We start from the raw sequence: 12,598 nt of genomic DNA, 5'->3' as shown, positions 1-12,598 counted from the left end.
GACAAACCATTTGGCCTTGTTGTCATAGAATTCCAATGGAGCATAAAATTATTAACCTCTACACCATGATCAGTTTTCAAACAGTTGGCATGTTCATGAATTGAAAAGGGACGTTAACCATATGCCACTGCCAAAGTAGTCCATGATTTGTCATTCTTCAAGTGGTTGAACTTTGTTTTGTATTTAGAGCCTGAAAACAGACTTGGATTGTGATGCATAAACATGAAAGTTTTAAATGCAGAAGCCCACTTTTACATTTCTATTGGAAGTGTTGGCTTAAACATGCATCGTGGAGGCTGGTGTAAACGCTATGCCTGATCACAAGAATTAGCAATCCCTTCTTTGAATCCGAATTGACAGTTTGAGGGTGGCTTTCTCAGAAAGGACTCTGAAAGATTGTCTCCACTGCACCGACAGCATCTCTTTACCTCTTACTGATGGAATTCCTTCAGTACTGAGAGGAAGGCAGAGGGGACAGATGCTGCGCTTTACTTGTTAGCTTCTGCAGGGTTAGAGGTCTGTCAAGAGCCTCCCTCGCTCAGCTTTAGTCTGGGCAGTCGCTGAAACAAATTCTCTGCACACCAGCTGTCGGTGCATAACACAGTGTATAAATCATTTGCCAAGTCCCTCATTGGAGCCTGCTGTAACATCACCGTTCTACATTTCTGAAATGTAAAGGTTTCGACAAAAGGCCGATAAGAAAAGTAATAGAGCCAGATGGAACTTCATCATTTGGAAGTGTGTCTCTGAAGGGTTTTTACTCCTAAACTGACAAAACTATTGGATGTAGACTCACTATATCTCCAAGAAGGCCTTATCTTTCCCCTGCCTTACTGCTTTATACTTTTCAATGTAGAGAGGTTGAAGGAGCGCTAAATTATCTCAGGAGAGCACAAAATAACTCATCTTAAGAAAATCCTCACTCCTATGAGCTACAAGATTGCAGGAAATTCTGATGTAAAACAGCAGAACATTCCAGATCCCTACAACTGAAACACCCCTACTGTATATGTTTGGCAGAAATGGACTCCTCCAATGACCCAAAAGTGGCCTGCACAGCCATGAGGCCTTTGCTATGGAGTGGACTTAGCAAAGCAGGAGCTTACAAAAAACACACACACTCAATCATGGACACACACTGATAACCGAGGGGGTGGCGATCATGGGAGAGGCTTAAGAGCTTCAAATTGCCCAAATTGAAAAGTGTGTTCTCTGCAGGAGATTGAGAGACAGAAAGAGTGGGAACCGCAGGGTTCCTATCTCTGGTCTACCAGGATGATCTAAATCTGAGAGTGGATAGCAGCAACGCCTCATGGGTAATGGCTGTAAAAGCCTCCATCAAAAAGGAGATTCTACCCAGGTTTTTGTAGAGACTTACGGTTGTGACCGGAAATAAGAAATTATTATACTGAACACAAAAAGCAATGGATGAACCTCTTTTTCTGGCTGGGAATATGGGATGTGGGTGTGGAGGTTAGCACTCAAAGCTTACAGCACCAAGCGCCTGTTCTAGTAGAGAGGGGTTACTGTGGGGAGTTCGTGCTACGTGTTCTTACATCAAGCTGGGCTGCTGCCTGTTAAATGGCAAACTGTCAAACACAGTCTATATTACAAATCCTAAAAAACTCTGATTCCAACAAGTCAAAATAAGGTAGAATATTCTGTCAATATTTCGCAGGGATTTGAGTTTTTTATGTTTTATAAATCTTAAAACAAAAACAAGTTGATGAATTATTTCTTTACACAGCAACATCATTAGAAGACTTTTATTCCATTTACTGAGAAAACTTTAAATATATTTGTCTGAAGGTGAGATTCCTACGATGGCCCTCAGCTGTAAATCCAACACATTCTGACTCCCAACTCGTCATATATGGACGTATGGTTTGGGTCAATTTCAGAATTTTTGGGTGTCCACAACTAGTTGTTTTTTTGACGTGTTGGCTGTTCCAAATAAATCAGGGTCCCCGACCCTGAGGACGTGGACCGGTACCCGTAACCCGATACGGCTCATTGGATGATAATATCCAGTGTCGCTTCATGCCAAACAGCTTTCAGCTGAAATGATGGACAAACAATGTCATCCAATCAATGAAGTCCCATAGTACCAACTTTTTCCGGTACTAAAGAAAATGTATTGTCTTGGAATGACTTTTGTTTTCCAAAATGTTTCTTTTTTTTATTTTTGTTTATTAATTAATTAATTATTATCATTAATTGTTGTTGTCATGTTTAATGTGTTTTGTGTTGAGTGATTTATTGATGTGATTTGCATTTCAGGACCGCCGTATTTTCTGTTTCATGATAATTTTCATTTTATTAGTGATTACATTTTTCCGGACAAATCTAAACTGTATAATGTTGCTTTCAAAACTGATTTGACACCAAAAGATTTAGAAAAAAAATGTTAAGGGAAATCCATCTGTCGGCAGGCTCCAGTTTACCCTTCATTTTTACGCCGCTATGAGTGAATAACAGTAAATTTAGAGCCAACACTTTTGATCAAATGAAATACAACCTCCTCTGCATGCTTCATTTATATTTGGTTTTGACTAAAAGATGGTGAAAAGAAAAATTCTATCTTGAACAAGAAAATAAGAGCATGTCAGTTTTTTTAGTCCCACAGTGCAGTTTACGAGTATTCATTCAGCTGTAAGCTGTAATTTGGGAGTTGAAACGTGCATTTATAGTCTGGTCGACAAATTCAGATATTGAATAAAAAACACTTGAGAGATAATTTCAAATTGTAGACTTTGGAAACAGAAGATAATTAGATTGAAAAAGAAAACAATTTGTCCAATTTAAATACCCGTTTTTTCCAATAAGGGTCACCTGATCAGATGAAACCGATCCATCCTATCTGCAGAGAAAGATTGTGTAGCCTGAACAGGGTGATCTATCAAAAGGGCCCAAAAACAAACAAAATCCTTCTCTCTCCTCAGGAAAATTTAAGCTGAGTGTTTTATGGCATTTTTCTGTCCTACTGCATGTAAGCAGTCTGTTTAACTCGTGTGCTCTGTTTCAGCACTATGCCTCATTTTATTTTCTCAAAATCAGTTTTATAACGCTTCAATGATAATCTCACGTATTAGCCGTCTTTTGATATTGACATTATACATATAGCACATATAAAGTATTTTCCTCACAATAAAGTGCACTTAAAAGCTTTTTTTTTCTCCAAAGAACAACAGTCCACCTTACATTTGAATCAATTTTGCTGAAAACAAGGTTGGGTGTGATTAGCTAAAGCAGCTAACATGTAGCGGTGTCTGACTTTTTTTTTTTTTTTCTTTTTTTATATATTTTACTAACAAGTTTGCGAGTTAGCACAGTCACAATAAAGTTGCATTTAGCGGTATCAGTCTGTTTTTTATGTGTTGATTACAAGGTTGGAGTTACAGGTAGGCCTATTATGAATACGCTAACGCTCCTATCGTAGCTAACGTATAGCTTGTTACAAACAAGTTGTAGAGTTACTGTGAACATACTCAATAAAGTCTTACTATTTGACGAACATATTTCCGACTCTTTTGTCTCGCTTAATGTGCCTTTCAAGATTGGTGCACCTTCTATGGGACATAAATTTGAAAATAAACAACTCAATGAGGGTGCATGTTATAATTCAATGGACTCTTGAGTACCAAAAATACAGTTACATTTATTTTCAAACAGGAGCAGCAAAAACACATTGACTGATTTTTGTTATTATGTCGTGGCTTTAATGGCCCAACAATTTTTATTTATTTAAAAAAAAGTACTCCACTGCAAAAAGATGTGGTTCAAATCCCATGGAGTAAATGCTTCCTGGAGGTTTTTCACCTCTCCTTGCTAAAAAAAAATATGTACAATATTTTCTGCACTATAGAGATTATAAGGCACACTGTGAATAATTGTTCTATTTTCAAAATTTGGTTTTCACTAAGGCACACTGAACTATACATTAGTTTTCCAATATGAGTCAGAGATAAGTCAGACATGCAGTCAGACTATATTAACAGTCTTTACAGCAACTGGTGAAATTGTTTGTAACACGCTACATGCTAGCCACGTTCGAAGTGATAGCCTCAAAAACATAATAAAAATAGACGTTACTATGGCAATGTCCAACCTTGTTTATTAACACAGTCTGATACCGTTGAACTGGTATTCACAATACCTGTAATTCCTAACCTTGTCTGCAACACATAAAAAACAGACTGTTAGGCTATCGCTAAAACAAACGTTACTGTGACTGTGCTGAGTCCCAATTTTTTTTCCGTAGCACAAAAACACCACTACACATTAGCTGCGTTAGTGTATTCACAATACCTGTAACACCTTGTTTGCAACACTTAAAAAAGAGACTGATAGTTTACTACTAAAAACAAACGTTACTGTGAATATGCTAACTAACAACTTTGTTAGTAACAGAAAAAAACAACACAGTCCGACAATTCTTCACGTTAGCCATGTTAGCATATTCACAATACCTGTAATTCCCAACCTTGTTTACAACAGATTAAAAAAAAAACCAGACTGCTAGGGTACTGCTAAAACAAACATTACTGACTGTGCTAACTTCCAAATTTTTTAGTAACACACACAAAAAAAAACACAGCTACACGTTAGCCACGTTAGTGTATTCACAATACCTGTAATTCCTAACCTTGTTAGTAACGCATTAAAAAAAAAAAGCACAATCCAACACCGCTACACCTCAGATGTGTTTGAGTATTTACAAAAACACTAAACTCTCATTTGCAACTTTTAAAACAAAAACAGACATTTTGACAGTATCGTGTACCTCTCAAAATAGCTTTGATATCAGTGAGCAAAACCACCATTTATCCAAATAAAAGGCAGTAAGGAATATAAGGTAAACTGTTGTTTTTTGAAAAAAAAATTAAGACTTCTAAGCAAGCCTTATAGTGCAGAAATTACATTATGTGACCTATCTTTATGGCTCTTTAACCCTGAACAAAATGACAGGAAAATGAGTAATTTCATAACATTTAATAGTTTATGAGGCAATAAGGCTGTCAAACTAATGCATACTTCCTAGGTAAGAAGTTTTGATGAATTTTATTGGTCAGGTCATGAAATACTTTATCCTTAATTCAAGTGTTTCTCTCTATCAGATTGTGTTAAGCATTGGTGTGTACCTGATAATTTAGTCATCTTAAAGGCTCATTTGAACTGGTATTAGTCTGTCACATCATTCCAACCTCTATTACATCCATACAGGCTCGGTCGCATCGTGGGAGCTTATGTAGTTTCTCCATAAAATGAAATGCAAATGTGTGTTATTATACCCACTAGACACATTACCTGACACATTCAAGAGCCAGTTTGCATTCATCATGGATTGGCAGACGAGTATCATAATAGTGTTTGCCAGCGTTCTGCTAAATACAAATGCACTGCTACAATAGCTGCACGAGTCAAAGGTGAAAAGCAGCAAGGTTAGAGGAGAAGAGGCTGCCTGTTAGCGAAGTTGAATTACTTATCCTTGTTTTCACTCTTCATCATTGCCATGATCTATGTATGAATCAGAAAAGTTGGAACAGATTGAGAGCTCATCAAAATCTTTCATGAAGTTTTTGTTGTGTTGCTTTTTAAGTCTATTTAAAGACCCAATTCAATGAAAATGGTGTTTTTGACATGTTCTTGTAGCATTCTTCTCATGATAGAAGACAAAATATTTTAAGATGCATTTCTTTATTTCAATTACGTTGGATCTGGAGCAGATGAAAAGCCTTGGTTTGAAAAAGCTGGGGTTTGCAACGCAGCAACTGCGTTTTCATTCTGCAAAATGTCCTGGATTGGATTAAAGATAGGATTAGAATAGAATTGTGCACATGGGCTCTCCAAAACTTTATCCAATTGCAACAAACTTTTCCATGTGCCACACTTTTGATTGGAAAAGATCATTTTGGCATGATGTGCAGAACTGTCTAAAATGCCGAAAATAGTCGTAGAAGAAGAAATAGAGATGCGGCATAGAGCGAGATGATACCCTGAACGTGATTTCAATATTATTAATAATATGTTTAAGTGAATGTTCGCTCATAATTTTCTAAATCCGTGCAGCAATGTGCATCTTGGCTGCACCTAAATATGTGGGATTGATTGGAAACATGAATTCATGTGATGTTTTTTGCGCAGGATCTCAGGACTGTTCGGAGCGTGGATCGACATTTCCGTATTCAAAAGCCGCCTCCACTGGCTCATACCGTCCTGAAGCCACTCAGAGAGACAATTCTCTCGGGAGACATGGTTTTCCCAAATTCGGCAGGTCTCTCGCGTAGAGCAGCTGGACAGACTGCGGTCCGAAGCTCATACCGTTACAAGCACCCCCTGCCTTCCCCAACCCCCCTGCCCACAGACATGAAAGCTATGCATCCAGCTGCTCTGCTCATGGAAACGATCGGCTCTGTTCACGCTCCAAAGACTGTTATGCCCTCTGTGCCTGACGTAAAATCCAGCCCAATAATGACACGATTAGAATGGATTCTTTACATGAGCCTCCATCGCATCAACAATAGGTACCTGTCTCAATCGGAAGGAAATTTGGATCCGAATGAATCTGATCGGGCTAGGGTATTCCAAATGCCGTATTTACACATTTTTGAACAGCAAAACATTTCCATAACAACTTAAGACATTTCAATGTGCACACACGACACCATGTTGACGCCCACGCTAACACACTACCACCCCTGTACTCACCAGATGCTGGTGTGTATTCACTTTAAAGAACAACCATCTGTGATCAAATATTTGTCAGTAAAAAACAACTACCAAAAAACATACAGTGGGTCAAGAAAGTATTTAGTCAGCCAGCAATTGTGCAAGTTCTACCAGGTCTGTAATTTTTATCATAAGATATAAAAGACACAAAATGAGAGAAAAAAAACAGAAAATCACACTGTTGGATTCTTAAAGAATTTTTGTGCAAATAATGGTGGAAAATAAGTATTTAGTCACTTAAAAACGTGCAAGAGTTCTGTCTCTCACAGACCTGTAACTTCTTCTGTAAGAGGATCCTCTGTCCTCCACTCGTTACCTGTATTAATGGCACCTGTTTGAACTCGTTATTTATATAAAAGACACCTGTCTACAACCTCAAACAGTCACACTCCAAACTACACTATGGCCAAGATCAAAGAGCTGTCTAAGGACACCAGAAACAAAATTGTTGACCTGCACCAGGCTGAGAGGACTGAGTCTGTATTAAGTAAGAAGTGTCTCATAGGTATACCTACAATGAAAATTACAGGCCTCTGTCATGTTTCTGGTGGATAATAGGCCAGCGTTACGGTCCTGTGGACCATGTGATTGGTCCACCTGACCGGCCTAGGTAACCCAAAAAATCACCCAGGGGGAAAAAAGAGAAAAAGCTTGAGAGTGTGATTCCATGTTAAATCAACCCAGTTTTAGCAACCAAAATTCCACCAAATTTCCACTAAAAAGTTGAAATGCCCCCAAATTAAAAAAAAAAAAATCCAGGTATATGTTTGTGTAAGTTTAGTTTAATTGATGGAAGAACCCTTTTCTTTCAAAACTAAGACACAAAGGAAGAAAGGGACCATCTGACGTAAACCAGATATTTTTTTATAGCATTGCACAATAATATGCTTAACCCTACAACACTATTCCTATAAAAAGTTACATCATTACTTTTGCCGGGAATTTTTTTTATACAGTCTAATATACCCAGTGAAAAGTATTAGTTATAAAAATAAATAAAATATGACAACACATGATAAATTGGAGCAGTTTTCTTTAATTTAAACTGAGGTATATGTAAAAAAAATGGCAATCAAAAACATAGACAGATCCATTTTATAACTGTGTGTATAGCTGAGAAGGAAAGAAAAATAAAACCAGTTATTAATTATATATATATATATATATATATATATATATAGCAAACAGCATGTTCAGAATGTCCATAAATCCACTGTTTTTTGGTGCCACACTTATAGAGTACTAAACTGAACCCCTTCATTTATTAACATTTTTGAAAACAAAAAAAAATATGTTTTTGCTTTCAAGTAGACGCTAAATCCAGGTAAGTTTGGAGCAGAAGTGATTTGGTGCATATTTGTATCAATAGGCATCACATGTTCAAGCCTATTTGCCTGTACATTTCCCAGCTCCACATTATTTATGCTTTTAATTGTTTTAATTAAAAGCTCCATCGTATTCAGCACCGTCACTGATGGGAAACAGAGTCGAAAAATTACACTATTAACTTGTTTCATCTTGCTGCAAAACAGTCTGAGCACATGCAGCCGTGTGTTTTTATGATTCTATCTGGAAATTACACTGCAAGGCTAATTACTGCTGTGTAGAAGGAAACCTACTGTAGCAGTGGAACATCTTGCACACAATTAAGTCTTTTTTTTTTTTAATTCAGGCAACCATAGAGTTGTTTTAGTATTACACAACATCTGTGTTGCTGTTTATTATTGTTTACTGGATGTAGTTTTTCATGTTCTTTCAGATACAGAAACAAGAGTTTTCTAAAGATGATAATAATAGATTTTAGGCTGAAACTTGAGGAGACATGGGTGTTGTATCACTCCTCAAGTTTTTGGAACTCGCTCAGCCGCTCAAATACCCACCCACACACGTCTACAACTACACGCAAACATATGCACACACAGAATCAGGAAGANNNAAAAAAAAAAAAAAAAGACCTCAAAGCACCTGCCAAAGTGTGAAAGAGGAAAAATGTGACTAATTACATCCCTTTCCAAACCACTGAAAGAGTAAGTGCCAAAGAAGTGACATGAATATTTATGGCGGGGTAGGAGGAATTGACTTGGTTGTTGAAAATTATCCAGAATGGACTTGTGAAGTGAAAGGATAGGCTGCTTTTCACACAAAGAGACGATTATTAGACAGACAGGCCACTTTAAAAACGGTTTATTCAGTGGAGCATCAGTCACAGCTGGAAAAGCTATAACTACATGAGAACTGTCTGGGTTGCAAGTTTCTTTCAAAACCAATTTTATTACTTATTTTGTAAAACAAACAAAAAAAAGTACTTCAAATAAAATCTAAAGAATTGCCCACTTTTCATACACGACTGGACGGGTGGCAGTTGGTCGTACTTGATATGGACGGCCACCACCCGGTGACATTTACACATCGTCCAATGAGAGTTGTGGTCTGCCGGCGATTCCGGCTGCCACCGCCATGTGGCCGCCCAGTTATCATCTGATTTCATAATGGCGTCATCCCTACCTATCACTGGACTGCCACCGTAAACGGACACTCAACTTAAACAGAAAAATCATCCTGTCGCCGTGAAATTATAACTTTTTCTTTAAAACTTCTGCGGTCTAAAAGAATGCGACTTGCCGAATTTGCTGAAAACTTGAATTTTGGTTGTCACGATGTGGTATTATGTGACTGTAGTCTAAAGCAGGGGTCCCCAAAACTGGCCAATCAAGACCCACATAGAACTTGACTTTTTATTCCACCCTTCTGCAGTCTGAATTTTGACAGGACAGTTTTTCTGTTAGCCTACAACCTGACCCCGGCCCCACATCAGAGAAGGAAACAGCTATATGACCCTCACTAGAAAAAAATTGGGGACCACCTGGTCTAAAGCCTCATTTTCACTGAGCGGACCGGTATGGTCCAGTCTGGTATTTTGAGAATTTTAATTGTAAAAAAGGGCCCATTAAACAGTACCGGCCTGTACCTCTTGGGGCCACCATCGGTTATAGATCCATTGAAAAGTGGAATGGTACGGTTGGGGTGGTTGGGACATTAGAAAGCACCAATTTAATGCTCATTTAAGCCAACCTATCTAACATTTGTAAGTATATGCACAATGTTCTTTCGAGCAACATAAAATTCCTGTTATACACGAAGTAAAGCAATAAAAAGACGAGCTGCTAGATGACTTCCATTGTTGTTGCTTTTTTAGTCATTGCACTGCAATGACATGCTAGTTAATTGAGTGGAAATGCTGGCCAGAATTAACTGGTTTGTACCGTACCATATCTATATCATACTGGACCGGACTGCTCAGTAGAAGCGAGGCTTAAATGGCGTATACTCTACCATTTTCTTTGAAGGCTCAAAGCGTCTTACAGTCACAGTCACACACATTCACAAACTCCTCTGCCAAACACCGGCGCCAACCTATAACCACCAGGAGCAATGTGGGGTTCTTTGTCTTGTCTGACGGTTCTTTGACTCATGAGGTTGGAGAGCAGGAACCGAACCTGTGACCTTACATTCGAAGGTTAACTTTTGTCTTTACTGGTGGTAAAAAGGTGGAATATAAATAACGTTTTGCCATGTTTGATGGTTTTCCAGGTTTACAAGACGTCCTGCCAGAGTTCCTGCGCGGGCGCTTTGTGCAGGCAGCCCTCAGCTATGTGGCATGCAACTCCGAGGGGGAACTGATCTGCCGTAGCAATGACTGCTGGTGCCAGTGCTCGCCTCGATTCCCAGAATGCAACTGTCCTTTTGCTGACATCAAGGTCATGGAGGAAAACCTGGAGAAGTGCAAAGTGGCCTGGAGCAACTTCAACCAAGAGTTTATGGAATCAGGTCTGTTGAAATGTCTTGTTTTTTTGCCTTTTTGCCTACTTGAATGGTCTAAACAACAAACTTTTTTTCTCATGTTTTCACATAAAACAAGGTATCAACATGATCTCCTGAGCACAATTTGAGCACAGTTAAAGTTTATGCTTTTCACAATTGGTGAAGGTCCTCATTCATCCAGCTGAAGCTAAGTCTTGAAGTTAAGTTAAGCAACATGACTTTAAATCTTCTTGCTTGAAAGATTATCTCATCAGTTTGAGTGATGCTGGGTTCAGATCATTGACTGTAAATGGAGATGGACATAGCCTGGTGTGACGTCACCCATAGAAAAAGCCTTACCTGCAGCTCTAGCAAAATAAAGCAAATTTATTGACCATTTTACTGCAACATCACCATGTTGGAGCCAGATGACAGTGATTGATCCGAGTCAGTCTGAGTTCATATTTCTTTTACTGAGGCATCTGATTGGTCAGTTCATGTCTATTTCTCTATTTAAGTCTATGGGATTTTGACTTCTTGATATTTACTATTTGGAATGTGAGGGGGAGGGGACACTCAGTCCAGTTCTCTATATACAGTCATATTGGGGTTTGGGTCTTCTTTGGAACTAATGAAAGGGCAGTGTGGTAAATAGGAGACAATAAAATAACATAAAAAGATAAATTAGTTAAACGTGAATACACCCTTAGTGTATGACACATTACTTCCAACAATTTGGCTAAATTTCTTAAATGAAAAAGTGAATCAGTCCTAGTGATGCATTAAAATTAATGAGCACCTTTAGATGAATTCACGTCATGTACTAATACATTAAACAGAAGTATTTTGAAGTGCTTTCTAGCAACTTTTTGAAGTGTTTTTCTATTATGATGCGTCATCTGGAAGAAGGTTGAGGCTGATTTTCTTGGTGTTGACTACAGCTCACATATTTGATTTTTCTGCTATGATTTACGTCTTTAATCTTTATCCATGTTTGTTGAGTTCCACCACACTTCTGTGTTGTAGCCTATGAGGTAGAGTTTAAAATTGGAAAATTAAGATACCATTTGTATTTTATTTTTACAGTATTACGCCATCCGTTGATGAAGTCAACTTACCTTGACATCCATTTCTCTGAAGTCAAGTTACACCTTTAAGTGCTTTCCTTGTGTGTTTAACCTCTCATTGCAAAAGAATGAACCAGACTTTGGTCAAAAGTTTAATTTTAACCCTTATTTTTTTAACCTTTGCATTGTGTTGCTTAGAAGGGAACTTTCCCTCTTGAGTAGAAAATGTATTGGTTCCTTTTTTTCATCCAAATGTCTGATTGAAGAACAGTCAAAACATCTTTTACAAGTTCCAAACAAGTTTGGGTGTTACTGGGAATACGCTAATGCGGCTAACGTGCAACGCTGTCTGACTGTGTTTTTTTTTGTTTAGTTTTTTTCCCTAATACTGAAATGATTTGGGATTAGCCCAGTCACATTAAAATTTGTTTTAGTGGTATCAGTCATAAGTTCTAAAGCAGACCATTCATTGACGGTGCGCCATTTAGTGTGGAAAATAAGGTAAATATCAAACAATTCTTGTAAGTGCAATGAAAATGACATATCAGAACAAACTAAACCTAAACATATAATGTTTGTATTTTTTAATTTTATTTTATTATATTATTTATTTTATTTTGCCTACCCAACCACTCTACCTTTAGTTTGAAAACACTCTCAATTTTTTCTCAATTTATGTGTCATAATAAAGTTATGTCCATAGAGCCCCATCCTGGAGTAGTATTTTCAAGATTGGACTATTTTTTTATTGATCCACACTTTACAGTACAGTCAAGTTATTCAAAGTTTAAATATATGATAATTTGTACATCAAAAAGATTTGTATTTAAAAAATACAGTGTGTAAAATAATAAAAACAAATAAACGTGTGTTTTTTTTTTCATATCCAAGAAAAGTAGAGTTTTTTAAAAATGTTAAACTCAGAGGAGATTTTTTTAATATGGAACAAACCACTTGACTTGGATCCAATTATGATGTTTTTTTTCACAAAAAATCTTTTG

The 12,598-nt window shown here is 37.5% G+C and overlaps 1 protein-coding gene across 3 annotated transcripts in view; it reads left to right on the top strand.

Annotated features, from left to right (window-relative positions):
* Positions 1–12,598, top strand: part of brinp2 (bone morphogenetic protein/retinoic acid inducible neural-specific 2) — a 241,809-nt gene that overhangs the window by 176,855 nt on the left and 52,356 nt on the right. For all 3 annotated transcript variants that reach the window (XM_024273754.2, XM_024273753.2, XM_036216474.1), the window contains one exon: positions 10,321–10,557. In XM_024273754.2, coding sequence (XP_024129522.1) covers positions 10,321–10,557 — 237 coding nt within the window. The remainder of the gene's footprint in view (positions 1–10,320; positions 10,558–12,598) is intronic.

The sequence above is a fragment of the Oryzias melastigma genome, linkage group LG17, assembly GCF_002922805.2.
Source record: "Oryzias melastigma strain HK-1 linkage group LG17, ASM292280v2, whole genome shotgun sequence".
Classification (NCBI taxonomy): domain Eukaryota; kingdom Metazoa; phylum Chordata; class Actinopteri; order Beloniformes; family Adrianichthyidae; genus Oryzias; species Oryzias melastigma.
The sequence above is the reverse complement of the archived record's forward strand: the minus strand, read 5'-3'. Positions and strand labels throughout refer to the sequence as shown.